We start from the raw sequence: 15,705 nt of genomic DNA on the forward strand, positions 1-15,705 counted from the left end.
GTCTTTGGCTTGTTATTGCTGACCTTCATACCATATCTGTTACAACAGTTATTCCATTTAGTCAGGGAATCTTCCACTTGTACTAGGTTTATTTAGAAGTATAACATCATCTGCATAAAGTAAAGAGCTGAGATTAACATCTCCAATTTTGTGATCAAGTTTAACATCACTTTCATTTATAATGTGATCCATATAGATGATGAATAACAGAGGAGATTATGTACATCCTTGTCTGACACCAGATTAAACATTAAACTTCCTTCAATTACTACTGCTGACATACAACTCAAATAAAGACTAAGTATTGCTTGATATAATGCCCCATTGACACCATATAACTATAGCATATTGAATATCTTCTCTCTTGGCACCTTGTCATATGCCTTTTCCAGATCTACAAAACTTAAATACAAATCTTTTTATATTCCCAAGATTTCTCAACTATTTGTCATAAAATGAAAATCTGATCCTGACAGCCTCTATTTGGCCTGAATCCAGCTTTTTCTTCACTAAGCTTTCCTTCAACCGTTTCTCAAGTATACTTGTATAAATCTTACCAGGAATACTCAGTAGGGAAATACCTCTGTAATTTTCACATTCAGTTTTATTTCCCTTTTTATATATGGGTACTATGAGAGCTCTACTCTAATCATCTGGAATTCATCCCTCTGTCCGGGCCTTCTGAACTATGCAGTGCAGCCACTCTAAGACTTTTATACCTCCATACTTGAGCATTTCTGGGTGAATATTATCTACTACTACTGCTGCCTTTCTGCATTTCAGGATTTTGATGGCTTTTTCTACTTCAAGTATGGATAAGTATTCCTGATGCATACCGGTTGAGTGTTTTTTTTTATCACTGTGCTGTCACCGATTGTTTCATTTAGCAATTTTTCAAAGTAAATACTCCATATATCAAGGATATCTTTTTCTCCAGTTTTCATGTCACCTTTATCATCTCTAATTCCTTTTACAGCACTGTTTCCTCCATTTCTAAGCTTTTTCAACAACCTCCAGAATATCTTGCCACCTTCTTGATATTTATTTTCTATGTTCTTATGAAAGCCTTCCCATGACTTTTGTCTAGCTAGTTTTACACAGTGTTTAGCTTTTTTACATTTGTCTCTGTATTCTCAAAAAGCACAAGCTGACTTATTTGCCAGGAACTTTTGATAATTTTTGAAAAAAAAATTACCATCTAATAAGCCTCTTACCAACATTCTATAAACTCTTCACAAAAAAACAGGATTCAGATTCGGTTTCAGCACCATGGACAATATTCACACACTAAGATAATTATAGATAAATGTAATGAATTTAACATATCCCTTTGTCCAGCTTTCATAGATTATGAAAAAGTTTTTGACACAGTGAAGACAAATGAACTAATAACAGTCCTAAGAAACAGGGTGATGAACCCAAGTACATCGAACTACTAAAGCATATCTATAACAATTCTACTGCAACCATAACACTATGGAACAAGAAATCTAAATTCAACATAAGAAGAGAAGTTGGGCAAGGGGACACTCTGTCACCAAAACTGTTCAATGAGTACTAGAAGAAATCTTTAAAAACTTAAACTGGAACAATAAAGATATAAAGATAAATGGGAAATATCTCTCACACTTAAGATATGCAAATGATATCTTGATAATAGCCGAAACAGCTAAAGAACTCCAAGGCATGATAGGCCAACTTAATACAGAAAGTCTAAGAAAATGGCTAAAAATAAATAATGGGTAAACTAATGTTCAACAAGGCAGCAGTAAAATCACCCATCACCCTGGGAAATAATCAATTAGATATTGTAGATCAATTTGTCTATCTAGGACAGCTCTTTGATTTAGATAAAGGCATTGAATCAGAAATCAGTAGACAAATACAGTTGGCATGGACAGTTTTAGAAAATCTATTGTACCTAAAAAGGAAAGTAATTGATGAATGCTTATTGCCAGTCATGAACAAAAAGACTAAAACAAATTGAGGATTGCTCAAAGAAAATTTGAAAGAAATCCTAGGGATCTCTTTAAATGATAAAATAAGAAACTCTTGAATTAGAGAGCAATCCAAGATAAATGACATTCTGACTCATATTAAGACCAGAAAATGGGAGTGGACAGGTCATGTAATGAGAAGAGAGGACGGACACTGGACCAAGGAGCTTACAAAAACTGGGTGCCAACTGGAAGAAGAAATAGAGGAAAACCAAGGACTAGATGGGATGATGACCTTAGAAACTTTGACAAGAAGTGGAAGAAGACTGCCAAAGATAGAAAGAAGTGGTCAAAAAAAGGAGGAGACCTTAGTGGACACCAACCAAGACTGAGAAAGAAGAAGAAGAGAATAAGAAATCCACATACTTTGTAGATTATATAACCATGTAAACACCTAAAAATGTAACATAAGTTATAAGAAAAGTGTCATATGAAAACATTCACAAAATTAGAATAATTTTAACGTGATTCAAAATATTAGAATAATGCAAAAATAAATGCACAAAAATTACAGTCAAAGGGAAACAACATGATAATTAGTACTTTGTTGCATCCCCCTTAGCTTTTATGATCATTTGTAAATGGTTGGGCATATTATTTACTAGTTGAAAGTTTATTTTTTATTTGGTTAGACTATAATAAATTTAGTTTAATCCTTTATCCAAGTGTGAGCAAACAAAGTTTGTGCCTGAAAATATCTTCAGGACTGAATATGGTGTTGCAATACCTTACAGGGATAAGGTAGGTGTTGTACTACCTTACCGGGGTAAGGCAGTACAACACCGGGCAACTCATAGCAAAGGTGGACCAAGCTAACAACACTCCTATCCCATTATCTCCCATAATGCAAAACACATCTCCTTGCGGATATGTATAATGTTATGCATTAAGGGATTGGCCACTACCCAGACTAGTTTCGACCTTTATTGAGGTCTCTTCAGCGGGAGCCAGGCTCAGAGGTGGAGATACCAGGCAGAAGCAATAGCGAGGTCATCTTTACCTATAGGAGTTGCCAAAAGGCATGCCACCTTTTTTATTAAATTACTCTGGATGTAGAGAAAGATGTTGAAAGTTTATTTTTCACTTGGTTAGACTATAATAAATTTAGTTTAATCCTTTATCCAAGTGTGAGCAAACAAAGTTTGCAAAGAAAGTTTGCGCCTGAAAATATCTTCAGGACTGAATATGGTGTTGCACTACCTTACAGGGGGTAAGGTAGGCATTGTACTACCTTACCGAGGTAAGCAGTACAACACCGGGCAACTTGTAGCAAAGGTGGACCAAGCTAACAATACTCCTATCTATAGGTAAAGATGACCTCACTATTGCTTCTGCCTGGTATCTCCACCTCTGGGCCTGGCTCCACTGAAGAGACCTCAATAAAGGTCGAAACTAGTCTGGATAGTGGCCAATCCCTTAATGCATAACATTATACATATCTGCAAGGAGATGTGTTTTGCATTATGGGAGATACTGGGATAGGAGTGTTGTTAGCTTGGTCCACCTTTGCTACGAGTTGCCTGGTGTTGTACTGCCTTACCCCCAGTAAGGTAGTACAACACCTACCTTACCCCTGTAAGGTAGTGCAACACCATATTCAGTCCTGAAGATATTTTCAGGCGAACTTTGTTTGCTCACACTTGGATAAAGGATTAAAATAAATTTATTATATTATTTACTAGTGGTTCACAGTCTTTTTTTATCAAAACATACCCAGCCACGGAATTACATTGATTTTCCTTTCTTTGAACCATCTAATAGGTAAGTATGACATGAAGCAGAATCTTGCTGAAAAACACTACAAAAACACTACGCTGAAAAAGGATATTACTATCACATAAATCTTCTGATTCCAGTAACATAAATTGCTCAAGAATTTCTTAGTATAATTTGGAATTAACTGTTTTGTACACAATACATACACAGCCTACTTGGACCCTCTGCAATCACAAGTAAGAGGGTAGCAAATTTCATCAAACGCTTCATGCATTCTTTATCAAATGCTTCTTGCTTAATATGCCAAGCATGTATCCCTTGATGACCATAGGACACACATAAAACATATTTTCATCACTGAAAAGTACCTTTTTCCAGTCCTCTTGACCCCACAACAGTCTTTGCTTACACCATTGCACTCTAGCTGCCTTTTGCTTGGATGTCATAAGCAGCTTCATCTAAAGCATGCATGATTTAAAACCCAATTTGTGAAGTCATCTCGATGTAATAGATTTAAACACATTCACACCTAGTTCTTTCCATCTCCTGTGAAAATACGTTACACTTTGGAAGTGGGTTTTCTTCATTATCCTCTCATCTCTTGATGTAGTTATTACCTTTTGACCACTATTGCAGCGGTTGTTTTGAAAAATCTAGTTATTAGAATACTGTCTCAGTATTTTACTTATGCTTGCTTGAGAACATTTCAATTCCTTAACTATAAACTGTTGAGTTTGGCCTTCTTTGTGTAGAGACCCCCCCCATATGAAACTTCTTTGCTTCTGATATGTCACTCGTTCAAGCAAATGATTAACTGAAATCCATGCAAAACAATCCTCACACATGAGTGTCAGTCCCACAGTTACCGAAATATATACTATGCTTTCCTGAAAACTGAATGGAAAAATTTGGAGTATTCTAATATTTTAAACCACATTAAAAATTATTCTGATTTTGTGATTGTTTTCAAATAACAGTTTTCTTATAATTTATATTACATTTTTATGTGTTTACCTCGTTATATAATCTACAAAGTACGTAGATTGATGTTTATTACCTTTTGCAGCAATTATTTTGAAAAATCCGGTTATTAGAATACTGTCTCAGTATTTTACTCATGCTTGCTTGTGACCATTTCAATTCCTTAACTATAAACTGTTGAGTTTTGCCTGCTTTGTGTAGAGACACCATATGAAACTTCTTAGCTTCTTATGTGTCACTTGTTCAAGCAAATGATTAACTGAAATCCATGTGAAAATAATGCTAATTCATATTTGGTAATAATTATTTTCTATGCAATAAATTAGAATTGCAAATCATTTAAGTGTGAATGATTTACAAGAATTGCAAATTGATAGTTTTGAAATTTTCATCAGAGAACTTATGAGAATACAATCCTTGCATTAGGACTTTCTTAGTTTACTTAAAAAAACAAGCTCTACCGAAACATCTGTATATTCACTTTTTATTAATGTATTGATAAATTTTACTAGCCTGATAGCTATTTTGAACTGGTTGGTTCTCTTCAGTGAAGTATTATGTCAAATACTTCAAGAGAGCAAAAACTCTCATTCAGTATCAAAGCAATCCAATGTCAGAGAGTTGTATTTTTCATAAGTGAACTCTCAGTTAGTGCATACTAGTAATTAACAAAATAAGACTCGTGGCTTAATTTCGATTGCTTTGGTATTGAATGAGAGTTTTTGTCTCTTGAGTCAGTCAGTCAGTCACAGAAAACATTTGCAATTTTAGTTGCTAGTTTTCTCTAAAAGTGATAATAAAGTCATGTTCACTTTTTTCCCTTCTTTTAAAATTTATAGTTTTATTTATTTTTCCTTTGTATATGAAAGATTACAAGGTAATAAAAACAAACAGTCATTAAAAAAAAAACATTTGCCATACTTTTCTCCAGTCGCTTTATCTAACATTGTTACAGTTCGAACATAACATACGAATACTTTTAAACACATAAAAATTAAGTGGATATTAAATCCAGCATTATTTCAAAGCCGAATATAGAACTATAAAAGTTTCGTATATGTAATTTGACCATAGAGCTTACGGAAATACACACACACACACACACCGATATTTATGAGTTGCCCTAGCCAGACCTTATAGGAGAGATGACCACTATGCCCAAGCATCCATATATTCCCCTCATATTGGTCCATTTTGAAAAGGTTTCACTGGGCTGACAGCTGTTTCAAACTGGTTGGTAGACCAGGCAGAAACCTCAAGAGAGCAAAAACTCTCAGTACTAAGTAACTTGAAACATCGAAGACGTGTATTTTTCGTAAGCGAACTCTTGGTCGGTGCATAAAGGTATTTACTAAAATAAAGAGCCCAAAAAAAGTTTCACTTTTGCAATGTAAATTTATAAAAATTAAGTAGATAATTATGTGTATTTCAGTAAGCTCTCTGGTCAAATTACATGCTAAACTTTTATAGTTTCTATATTGGGCTTTGAAATAATACTGGATTTAATATTCGCTTAATTTTTATAAATTTGCATCACTGAAATGAAGCTTTTTGGTTCTTTATTTTAGTAAATACCTTTACGCACCGACCAAGAGTTCACTTATGAAAAATACATCTCTCCAATGTTTCAAGTTCCTTAGTACTGATCGTAAGGGAAGATCTTAGTCCTTTTTAGGACTTCCAGGGTAACAAATGGCAGTGCTGTAGCCAATGAAGTTTTAACTGAGGCTCGGCTATTGCCGTTACCCAGCCATGACTAGAGCTTTTTAGCTCGATAACACCCCATCCACACAGATTTTCTTCATTCAGATGACGGGATAAAGAGTCAAGGACTCAGTCCATCGCCCAGTTCTTTTAAGAACTTAAGAACTTCCTTAGTACTGAGAGTTTTTGCTCTCTTAAGGTTTCTTCTGGAATTTTGCTCCCGGTGAGGAGGGGGCATTGCCCTTGAGAGAGAGCAATTTGAGACTTCTGGAGAGTGTTTTCTGGCATGGCCATGTGGGGGACCTTGTTGGTAGATGCTTTTCCCTGGAATATGAGCTATTCTGCTCAGTGGCAAGGTGAGCCTGTCGCTGAGTGGAACCAATACTGAGTTGGACGATGTTTCGGTCATTCGTAGGGAGTGGTCCAAGGATTGCCTAATTTCTATAAAGACCCTTTACTTGAACAGTGGTCTCTGAAGATAACCAACCAGTTCAAAACAGCTGTCAGGCCAGTGAAACCTTTTCATAATGGACCAATAGGAGGGCGAATATATGGACGCTTGGGCATAGTGATCATCTCTCCTATAAGGTCCGGCTAGGGCAACGCGTAAATATTGGTGTGTGTATTTCCGTAAGCTTTCTGGTCAAATTACATACGAAACTTTTATAGTTTCTATATTCGGCTTTGAAATAATGCTGGATTTAATATCCACTTAATTTTTATAAATTTGCATTGCCAAAGTGAAGCTTTTTGGCTCTTTATTTTAGTAAATACGTTTTAAACATATTTCTTTATATGAGGGGGTATCCAAAAATAACCAGAATTTTTCTTTATTTATTTAAGTTTATAATGCCATATTCTAGTTTTCTTCAAAGTACTTTCCATGTGAGTCAATGCACTTGTCTGAATGTTTTTTCCACTGTGGGAAACAGTTCTGGAACTGTTCAACTGGAATACTGTTTATGGTCTCCAGTGATTTTTCTTTCACTGCATCCACATCAATAAATCGCTGTTCTTTCATGGTTTTCTTTATCCGTAGGAATAAAAAAAAAGTCACATGGAGAAAGATTGGGAGAGTGGGGAACAATCACCATTTTGTTTTTCATCAAGAACTGTTGAACAGACAAGGCAGTGTTGGCTTAGGCATCGTCGTGGTGCAGCAACCAGTCTCCACTACTTCACATTTGTGTGAAATAGTGGAGACTGGTTATCACAAATAGTGGGCTATTTTCATAGCACACTATCACGCAGTCTTCTCAAAATGTTGAGATAAAAATATTGGTTCACTCTCTGTCCAGGAAGAACAAATTCTTTGTGCACATTTCCATTCACATCAAAAAAACAAATCAATATTGTCTTGATGTTTGATCAAACTTGACTTGCCTTCTTGGGTCTCGGTGAATTGGCTTGATGCTTGTTTTGTTTCTGGATCATAACCGTAGCACCAAGATTCATTTCCAGTCATAACTTTTGAAAGAAACTTCTGGTCATTGAGAACTCGCTCCCCCAAATTGTGGCAAATATTCACACAATTTTATTTATTTATTTTTGAGCAAATCAGGCAGAAATTTAGTGGATCCACATTTCATTTGCAAATATTCTGTTAAAATTCACTGACACAAACTCCTTGACAAATTTGTCTCTTCAGAAACCTTCTCAAGGCCTTTTGTACAATCTTCATTGATTGTCTGGCAAATCTTTTCGATGTTTACGTCATTTCTGCTTGTCAAAAGTTGGCCAGATCATGGTTGGTCTTCATCTGACGTTTCCATTTTTGAAATCAGAAAACCATTCTTATGCCTGTGTTTTACCTAAAGCATTGCCCTTGAAGGCTTGCCAGAACATGACAATAGTTTTAACTGCAGTTTCACCCAAAAGAAAACAAAATTTCTTGCATACACTATGTTCTTTATGGTCAGCCATCACAAAATCGCCAAACTTGCTTGTAAACACTAACAAAAAAGCAGCCAGAACAACAAACCAGTTCACACAGAATGACACCACTTACCACACTCTCAATCAGTGGCGCACTCAGGATTTAACCTTTGGGGGGGGCGAGTTGAGTAGACGTTTTGCGAATACACACTACACATCGCATATGACCTATAACTGAGCATCTGCAGTGATCGCTAATTCATAAGTAGCACACAACATAAATAAAAAAAATGAATTTTAATTAGGAAAAGATTTTTGGAAATTTTTCTAGTGTTCTTCATTTTCTTTGGGTGGTTCCCGGGCCTCTTCTCCCCCCCCCCCCCCCACCCTCTGGGTGCACCACTGCTCTCAATGCCTAGCAACATCATCCATAACTAGAAAAAGAGAGCACATCAAGTTCAAATTCCATTTCTTTTTTGGGTATCCTTTTATATATGTAAGACTTCAAACATGAATACCTGCTATCAAGTTCCAAAATTCCTTATATTTCTCAAACAGCTGTTATTTTAGGTACTATGTACTTCTCACTCATGCTTGCTTCAGCACACATCAAACTTCTGGCTTTCGTTTCTGCCATGAAATGAGAACAAATAATATTATGGTGCTTGACTTGAAAATGGAACTCACACATTTTGAGGAAACCAAGCAATTATTTTTATTTTTTGATCTTATCTATTATAATGCATCAAAAACATTAAATCATAATTCTTATTTCTAGTAAATACTTTTAATTAATTGAATCTTTCATTGCATTCAGTTTGTATCAGCATTGATGTCATGTATAAATACATTGTAAACAGTCCTGTCAGGTGTCTTCTTCCTCCAGGAGATTGACTTCCATGTGTCTCCACCATGTCCTATTCTGTGCCTCTCTGCTGCATTCCTCATATGAGAGATAGGTCCAGTCTTCTATATTTTTCATCCACTCCAGTCTTTGTCTTCCTCTCTTTCTCTTTCCCTCAACAGTTCCTTTGAGAAGTGTCCTTTGTAGGCAGTTATGTCTCAGAATATGTCCAAAATATCTGACTTTTCTCTTTTTAATTTCTTTCATCAGGCTCCTGTTTACGCCTGCCATCTCTAGTACTTCTTCATTTGTCTTTTTGTCTTGCCATGATATTCTCATAATTCTTTGCAGCATCCACATTTCAAAGGCCTCCAGTTTTTTTACACTCAGATTGGAGAGTGTCCATGTCTCTACTCTATATAATAATGTAGACCATATGTAGCATTTGGAGATTCTTAGTCTTGTTTTCATATTTAATTCTCTAGATGTTAGTAGATTTTTCATCCTGTTGAAAGTTGACCTTGCAATTTCAATCCTTTTTCTAATTTCATCTTCTGTCCTGCCATTCTCTGTGATCAAGTGTCTGAGGTATATGTATTTTTGCACCTGTTCTAATTTATTTCCTTTTATATTGATGCATATTTTTGGTATTTTCTTTTCTCTTGAAATTATCATGATTTTTGTCTTTTTAAATTTGAAATTGAGGCCATACTGTTCACTATACTTGAGAGTTTCATCTATAAGAGTTTTGAGGTAATATTTGTTTTCAGCTAGAAGAATCATGTCATCTGCATATCTTAGGTTATTAATATTTCTGCCCCCCCCCCTACAGTGATTCCTTTGAGGTTACTAATTTTATTAAATATTTTTTCTGTGTACAGGTTAAAGAGAATCGGAGAAAAGACACAGCCTTGTCTCACACCTTTCTGAACTGGAAGGATTTCAATTAATTGTAAATGTTGGACATTGTCGAATGCCTTTTTGTAATCTATGATGGTTCTAACATATATACCTTCTCTTGTACCGACATTTTCCTTGAAGCCACTTTATGTATCACTTATTTCTATGTTTATTTTTCTTTTATTTCTTTCAAGAATAACGTATAGTGCACAGTTATGTTAATTTAAAAAATACTTGTTCTTTTCTCAGATTATAATTTCACTAATCAAAGCAACTGGTAATTATATACATAAAGAAAATTTGTGTGAAATTTTTAATTAAATATTGTAGGGCATCTGTAACATTACACATAGATGGTTTACAAATGTAAATAGTATGGTTTTCAAAAAAAATTTACATTTGATGTAATTTGATGGATTTCCATAGTTTTCAATGATATCAGATCTCAGTTCTGCAGACCTCACGTTTTGGTTATGCATGTTGTAATATCTGTTGAGTGACTTAAGTGAGATATTCAAATTGTGTTAGTTCAGTTATGAAGAAATGCATATTTTTCCAGCATCTTATTGTGGATCACAACAGGGAAACATAGATATTTATGTACACAGCTGGCACACAAGTTTTTTTTTCTTGTTCAGAAATTCTCCTTAGCTTAATTCCAAGCATGTCATTCCTCAGAAATGAAATTTTAACATATAGAGAAATATTTAAAAAATTAGATTCATGTTGTCTCTGAAATATGCATGATTTATAAGTACTTTTTTTTTTTTAAACAGAATGGTATCCCTATTTGCAGTCCTTCATATTATGCAAAAATCACTCTGAATGACCTTCATTCCATATTAAAGTCTGATACTACGTATCCTATGCCTATGATAGAAGAGAGATGTCGTGTTCTCCAAGAAGCAGGAAAAGTATTATTAGAAGTATGTTGAAGAAATATCAGTGTTATGAATTAAACAAATACTGCTGCTAATGCTTGAAAGTTGATACTATTGCTGTCAAGTAGTCACAATAATTATACCTTCTAATATTATAGCCTTCCATATTTTTGGTTTAATCCTTTATCCAAGTGTAAGCAAAAGCGTTTGCACCTCAAGTAACTTCAGGACTGGGAAGCTCATATATATAGAAGCTAATGACTTCACATCACTTGCCTTAATATGTCATAATGCAAAGCACATCTCCTTATGATCATGAATAATACTATTAATTATGGGAAGGGTCACTACCCAGACTGGTAGTGACCCTTCCCATTTCGACCTTTATTGAGGTGAAAAAGTAAAGGGATGCTCATCATAGGCCTAGAGTAGTTAGTATAGGAGTACAAGAGAGCCCGATAGTATTAGGAGAAATAAAAGACATAGATAGTATGAAAGATAGAGAAAAGGCCTCAGCTCTTTTATATCATCATATAGCCAAAGGCTATCAGTTTTCCTTTTTCACCAATCTCATATAAATGAACAACTAAAAGACCAGTAGAAACTGTGACTATTGAAACTATTCCCGTGATGAGGCTTTGGACTCCCGAGGTGTCATGTAATAATAATAATAATAACTAAATTGCAAAGATGACTGATACCCAGGTAGTTAGCCTTATCTGAGTTAACTTCCTTGAGTTAGTCTTCTCTGCCTGGGATTGATCTCCAGTCATCCCTGCAATTGACTATAAGACCACACTGAATTGAGAGGAATGGAACTATTTTAAAAACCTGTCATAACAAGAATAAACTGAATTTTATCTCCCCCCTGGTGAATATTTCATAATGTGGGTGATCTACACCATCTAGTCAAAAATTTGAAATCTCCTAGAATGCTTCTTTCTAAATACAAAAATCATCTGACTGAACAATAAAATTTCCACAATACAATATTATAAAGCATTTGGATGTCATATTGCTGGTTTTCAAATCCATGTTTCTTTCTAACTCTCCATATGTGGTATTTTAATTCATTAATTATAAAAATCAAAATTCTCTTCCCATTGCCCACAGGTGGTGGGTACGACAAACAAAGAACCTGTTCTGTTGTAAGTAATGGAACATAATCTGTTCCAAATATGCAGGACAAGAGGGCAGCTGTAGAATGCATGTTCTACCGTTTTCAATTGGTAACAGATCTTTGATGTTACCATCTATTCGATGGTTTTGACTGGAAGGAGGCAGTCATATGTATTTCTTCAAATAAGATCCTTCCTCTTAGGGTTTCCTTGGAACTTCAATAAGTTATGAAACAAAGTATTATTGTCAGTACCTAACTGTGGAAGTTCACGGTGAAAGAGATTAAAGATTTCTTTATACCAAATTTTACTTTTTTTTTAATGGAAAGAATGTCAGTGCCAGAGTGTTGTAGCAGAGTTAAGTACAGAGTGTTGTAATATTCAGGAACAGTCTCAGCTTTTGGACCTTTATAATCATTTACTCCAAACAGAGGAAGATGAAAACCCAGGTAGTATAGGAGGTCTGTACATGTGTGATTGGTCTGCAATATGTTATGGATTTTTGAAGCTGTATTGCTTAAATTTTAAGAATTTTAAGACTGGAAGAACAAATCTTCCATGCTTCTTTGATTGAAGAAATTCTTTTTAAACTTCTTGGTATATCAGCTGGACCAAACAAATTGCACAGGCTTACTATATAATTGCTTTTCTTCAACTTCTGGGAGTATGTAATATTTATTATGTATAGCTAAGCAGCAATGGTTTTGAGTACTATGGATTTAGAAGAAAAGGAACGTGGCCCTATTTTCCAGTCTTCGAAGGTTTAAAGGTTCTTGTATATAAGTTCTTGAACTGGGAATATTGGTGGAGAAGGGAATTCCAAGTATAATGAGGGGGGGGGGGTTCTCCCTTAGCAGTTAGTCCAAAAGGAATGCCTTCGAGATTCCACTTTCCAAAAACTTTTGATTTTGTCTTGTCTGCATTAGCAGTTAATCCACTGATCTTGCTGAATTTTTCTAAAATACCAAAAAAAAAAGATGTATATGGAATCACTATCCTTCAAAGTACCCACTACATCATCGGCATATACTAATACCTTATTTTCCTTCATTATTATTATTATTTTATTATTATTATTATTCAGGCCTCCAAGGAGTCAAAAGACTCATCGAGGGAGGTCCTTCCTAAGACATAAAGTCTGTCAAGACTCATCGAGGGGGAGATCCCCCCCCCCGAGAAACACAAAGTCTATCATACCACTCTTTAAACTCACTGACCGTTCTCGCTCCCACCACTCCATCAGGCAATGCATTCCACGGCTCAACCACCCTCCACACAAAGAAACCACTCCTTACCCTCTTGCTCACAGTTTCCTTTCGTAACTTCCAGGGATGGCCTTTTGTCATCACTCCTTCCTGCTGTTCAACCAAGCGAAAGAACTCCCCAGTGTCAACCCTGTAACCACCTCTCAACAGTTTAAAAGTCTCAATCATATCACCTCTCCTTCTTCTATCCACCAAACTCTGCAGTCCACATTCTCTCAGCCGATCCTCATAACTATCCTTGTACAGTCCTGAAACCATCTTTGTCATCCGTCTTTGTATCCTTTCCACAGTTAATTTATCCCCTTCAAATGCTGGGGACCAAATCTGAGAACAATAGTCCAAGTGTGGTCTGATCAGAGACTTATACAACGGAATGATAACCCTCTTATCTCTGCATGTCAGTGTCCTTCTCATAATAGCAGCAATCCTCTGTGTTACCTTCACCACCTTTGCAATATGTCCCCTAAACTTCAGGTTTCTATCAATCATCAACCCCAGATCTCTTGTCTCCCCTACTTCCTCCAGTATAACTCCTCCCATAGAGTATGCAGCATCCCATCGATGTTTCCCAAACCTCAAGACCTTATATTTTGCTGCATTAAATCGATACCCCCATTCATTTGCCCATCTATCTAGCTTATTTAAATCCTCTTGCAGGGCTACCACATCTGCACTATTACTAATAATCCTTCCCAGCTTCGCATCATCCGCAAACAACTGAATATCCCCCTGCAATCCACTGGCTATGTCATTGATATAAAGGTTAAACAATATAGGTCCTAGTACTGAGCCCTGTGGGACCCCACTTGTAACCCTCTGCCTCCTGGAAACTGCTCCACCATACACAACTCTCTGATACCTATCAGACAGCCAATCCAGAATCCAGTTGACCAATCTGACATCCAGACCCATGTGCTGCAACTTAAATATCAGCTTATCATGTGGCGCCCTGTCAAATGCCTTCGCCAAGTCTAAGAAAATTGCAGTATATGCCTTTCCCTCATCTAATGTTCTTGTAACTTTATTATAAAAGGCTGGCATATTGCTAAAACAAGAGCGTCTTTTCACAAATCCATGTTGATTCTCACAGATAACATTACCCTCATCTGCCCAATGCTGTATATGGTCCTTCACTACTTTCTCCAAGATCTTAACAACTACTGATGACACACAGACTGGCCTATAATTAGACACTTCCAGTCTGTTACCACCCTTATGCAATGGCACTATCTTACCTTCCTTCCATTCCCTGGGCACCTTTGCCAAAGCTAGACTTTCATTGAAAAGCCACGTTAAAGGCACTGTCAATTCCCTAGCACATTCTCTCAAAACTCGTGGTGAAATACCATCCAGTCCCACAGCTTTACTGACATCCAGAGTACTCAGTATCTGAAACACACTCTCCTCCTGTACCTCCAGACCTCGAACCAGTCCTATCACTCTAGCATTAAAACTGACTCCTCTAGTATGAAATATTCCAATAAAGTGTTCATTGAACAATTCCACTATGTCCTCTGCATCAGTCACTCTATTCCCATTTTTATCGCACAATATCATTCTTCCACAGTCATTTCTCCTCCTACTGGCCACATAGCTAAAAAATTCCCTAGGATTTTCTTTGGATCTTAGGGCCAATCTCTTCTCATATTACAATTTCGCTTTCCTTACCACACTAATCACTCTTCTGGCCTGTGTCTTATATTCCTCATGCATCTCTTCACTTGTCTCCTTATATCTCTTCCATTGCCTCTTTTTCGCATGCAATTCCTGTTTAGTATTGTTTGTCATCCACTTTACTCCAAATTGCATCCTCTTCTTCACTCGTGGTATACAACTTACCATTGCTGATAACAAATATTCTTTCACAATTTCCCTTGCACTAGTGATATCCCGGCCTTCCAATTCCTCCCACCATGAAACTTCCCGAAGTTGACGTCTAAGACTATTATAATCACCTGCCTTATAATTCCACATAAGTTCCCGTCTCTTTGATACCCCTGCATGTCTATTCATTTTCCAAGTCAACACCATATGGTCACTCTCTCCAACTGGTGGGAGAGACGTCAACTCAGTTATTATCAACTCTTCTGATGCTATAACCAAATCCAAAACTTTTGAACCTCTTATTCCCTCTGTTACATGTTGCCTAAGACATTTGTCCTTCAAGAATTCTAGAAATTCCATTCCCCTATTGCTACATGCATCTTCCTCTCTCCAATTTATACTACTGAAGTTAAAATCAATCTCCCATAACAATCATTCTTCTTGCACTTGCCAAACTTAGCTGTCTAAACATCTCCTGGTCCCCAGCCTCTGTGCTCCTTGGTCTGTAGCAACACCTGACTAAATATCCTGTCTTGCCTACCTCTACCTCACACCATACGCTCTCAAAATCATTTGTCTCACTTCCTTCCAAATTCTCCA

The 15,705-nt window shown here is 36.2% G+C and overlaps 1 protein-coding gene across 2 annotated transcripts in view; it reads left to right on the forward strand.

The window, feature by feature from the left end:
• Positions 1 to 15,705, forward strand: part of LOC150110172 (queuosine 5'-phosphate N-glycosylase/hydrolase) — a 243,870-nt gene that overhangs the window by 72,830 nt on the left and 155,335 nt on the right. Inside the window, exon 4 of one of the 2 annotated variants that reach the window (XM_090398252.1) lies at positions 10,794 to 10,943. The exons of the other annotated variant lie outside the window; for it this stretch is intronic. Coding sequence (XP_090254378.1) covers positions 10,794 to 10,943 — 150 coding nt within the window. The remainder of the gene's footprint in view (positions 1 to 10,793; positions 10,944 to 15,705) is intronic. 2 annotated transcript variants of the gene reach the window in all.

This window comes from Typopeltis vanoorti, chromosome 1, assembly GCF_054136105.1.
Source record: "Typopeltis vanoorti isolate ZY-2024b chromosome 1, IOZ_Tvanoo_1.0, whole genome shotgun sequence".
Classification (NCBI taxonomy): Eukaryota; Metazoa; Arthropoda; class Arachnida; order Uropygi; family Thelyphonidae; genus Typopeltis; species Typopeltis vanoorti.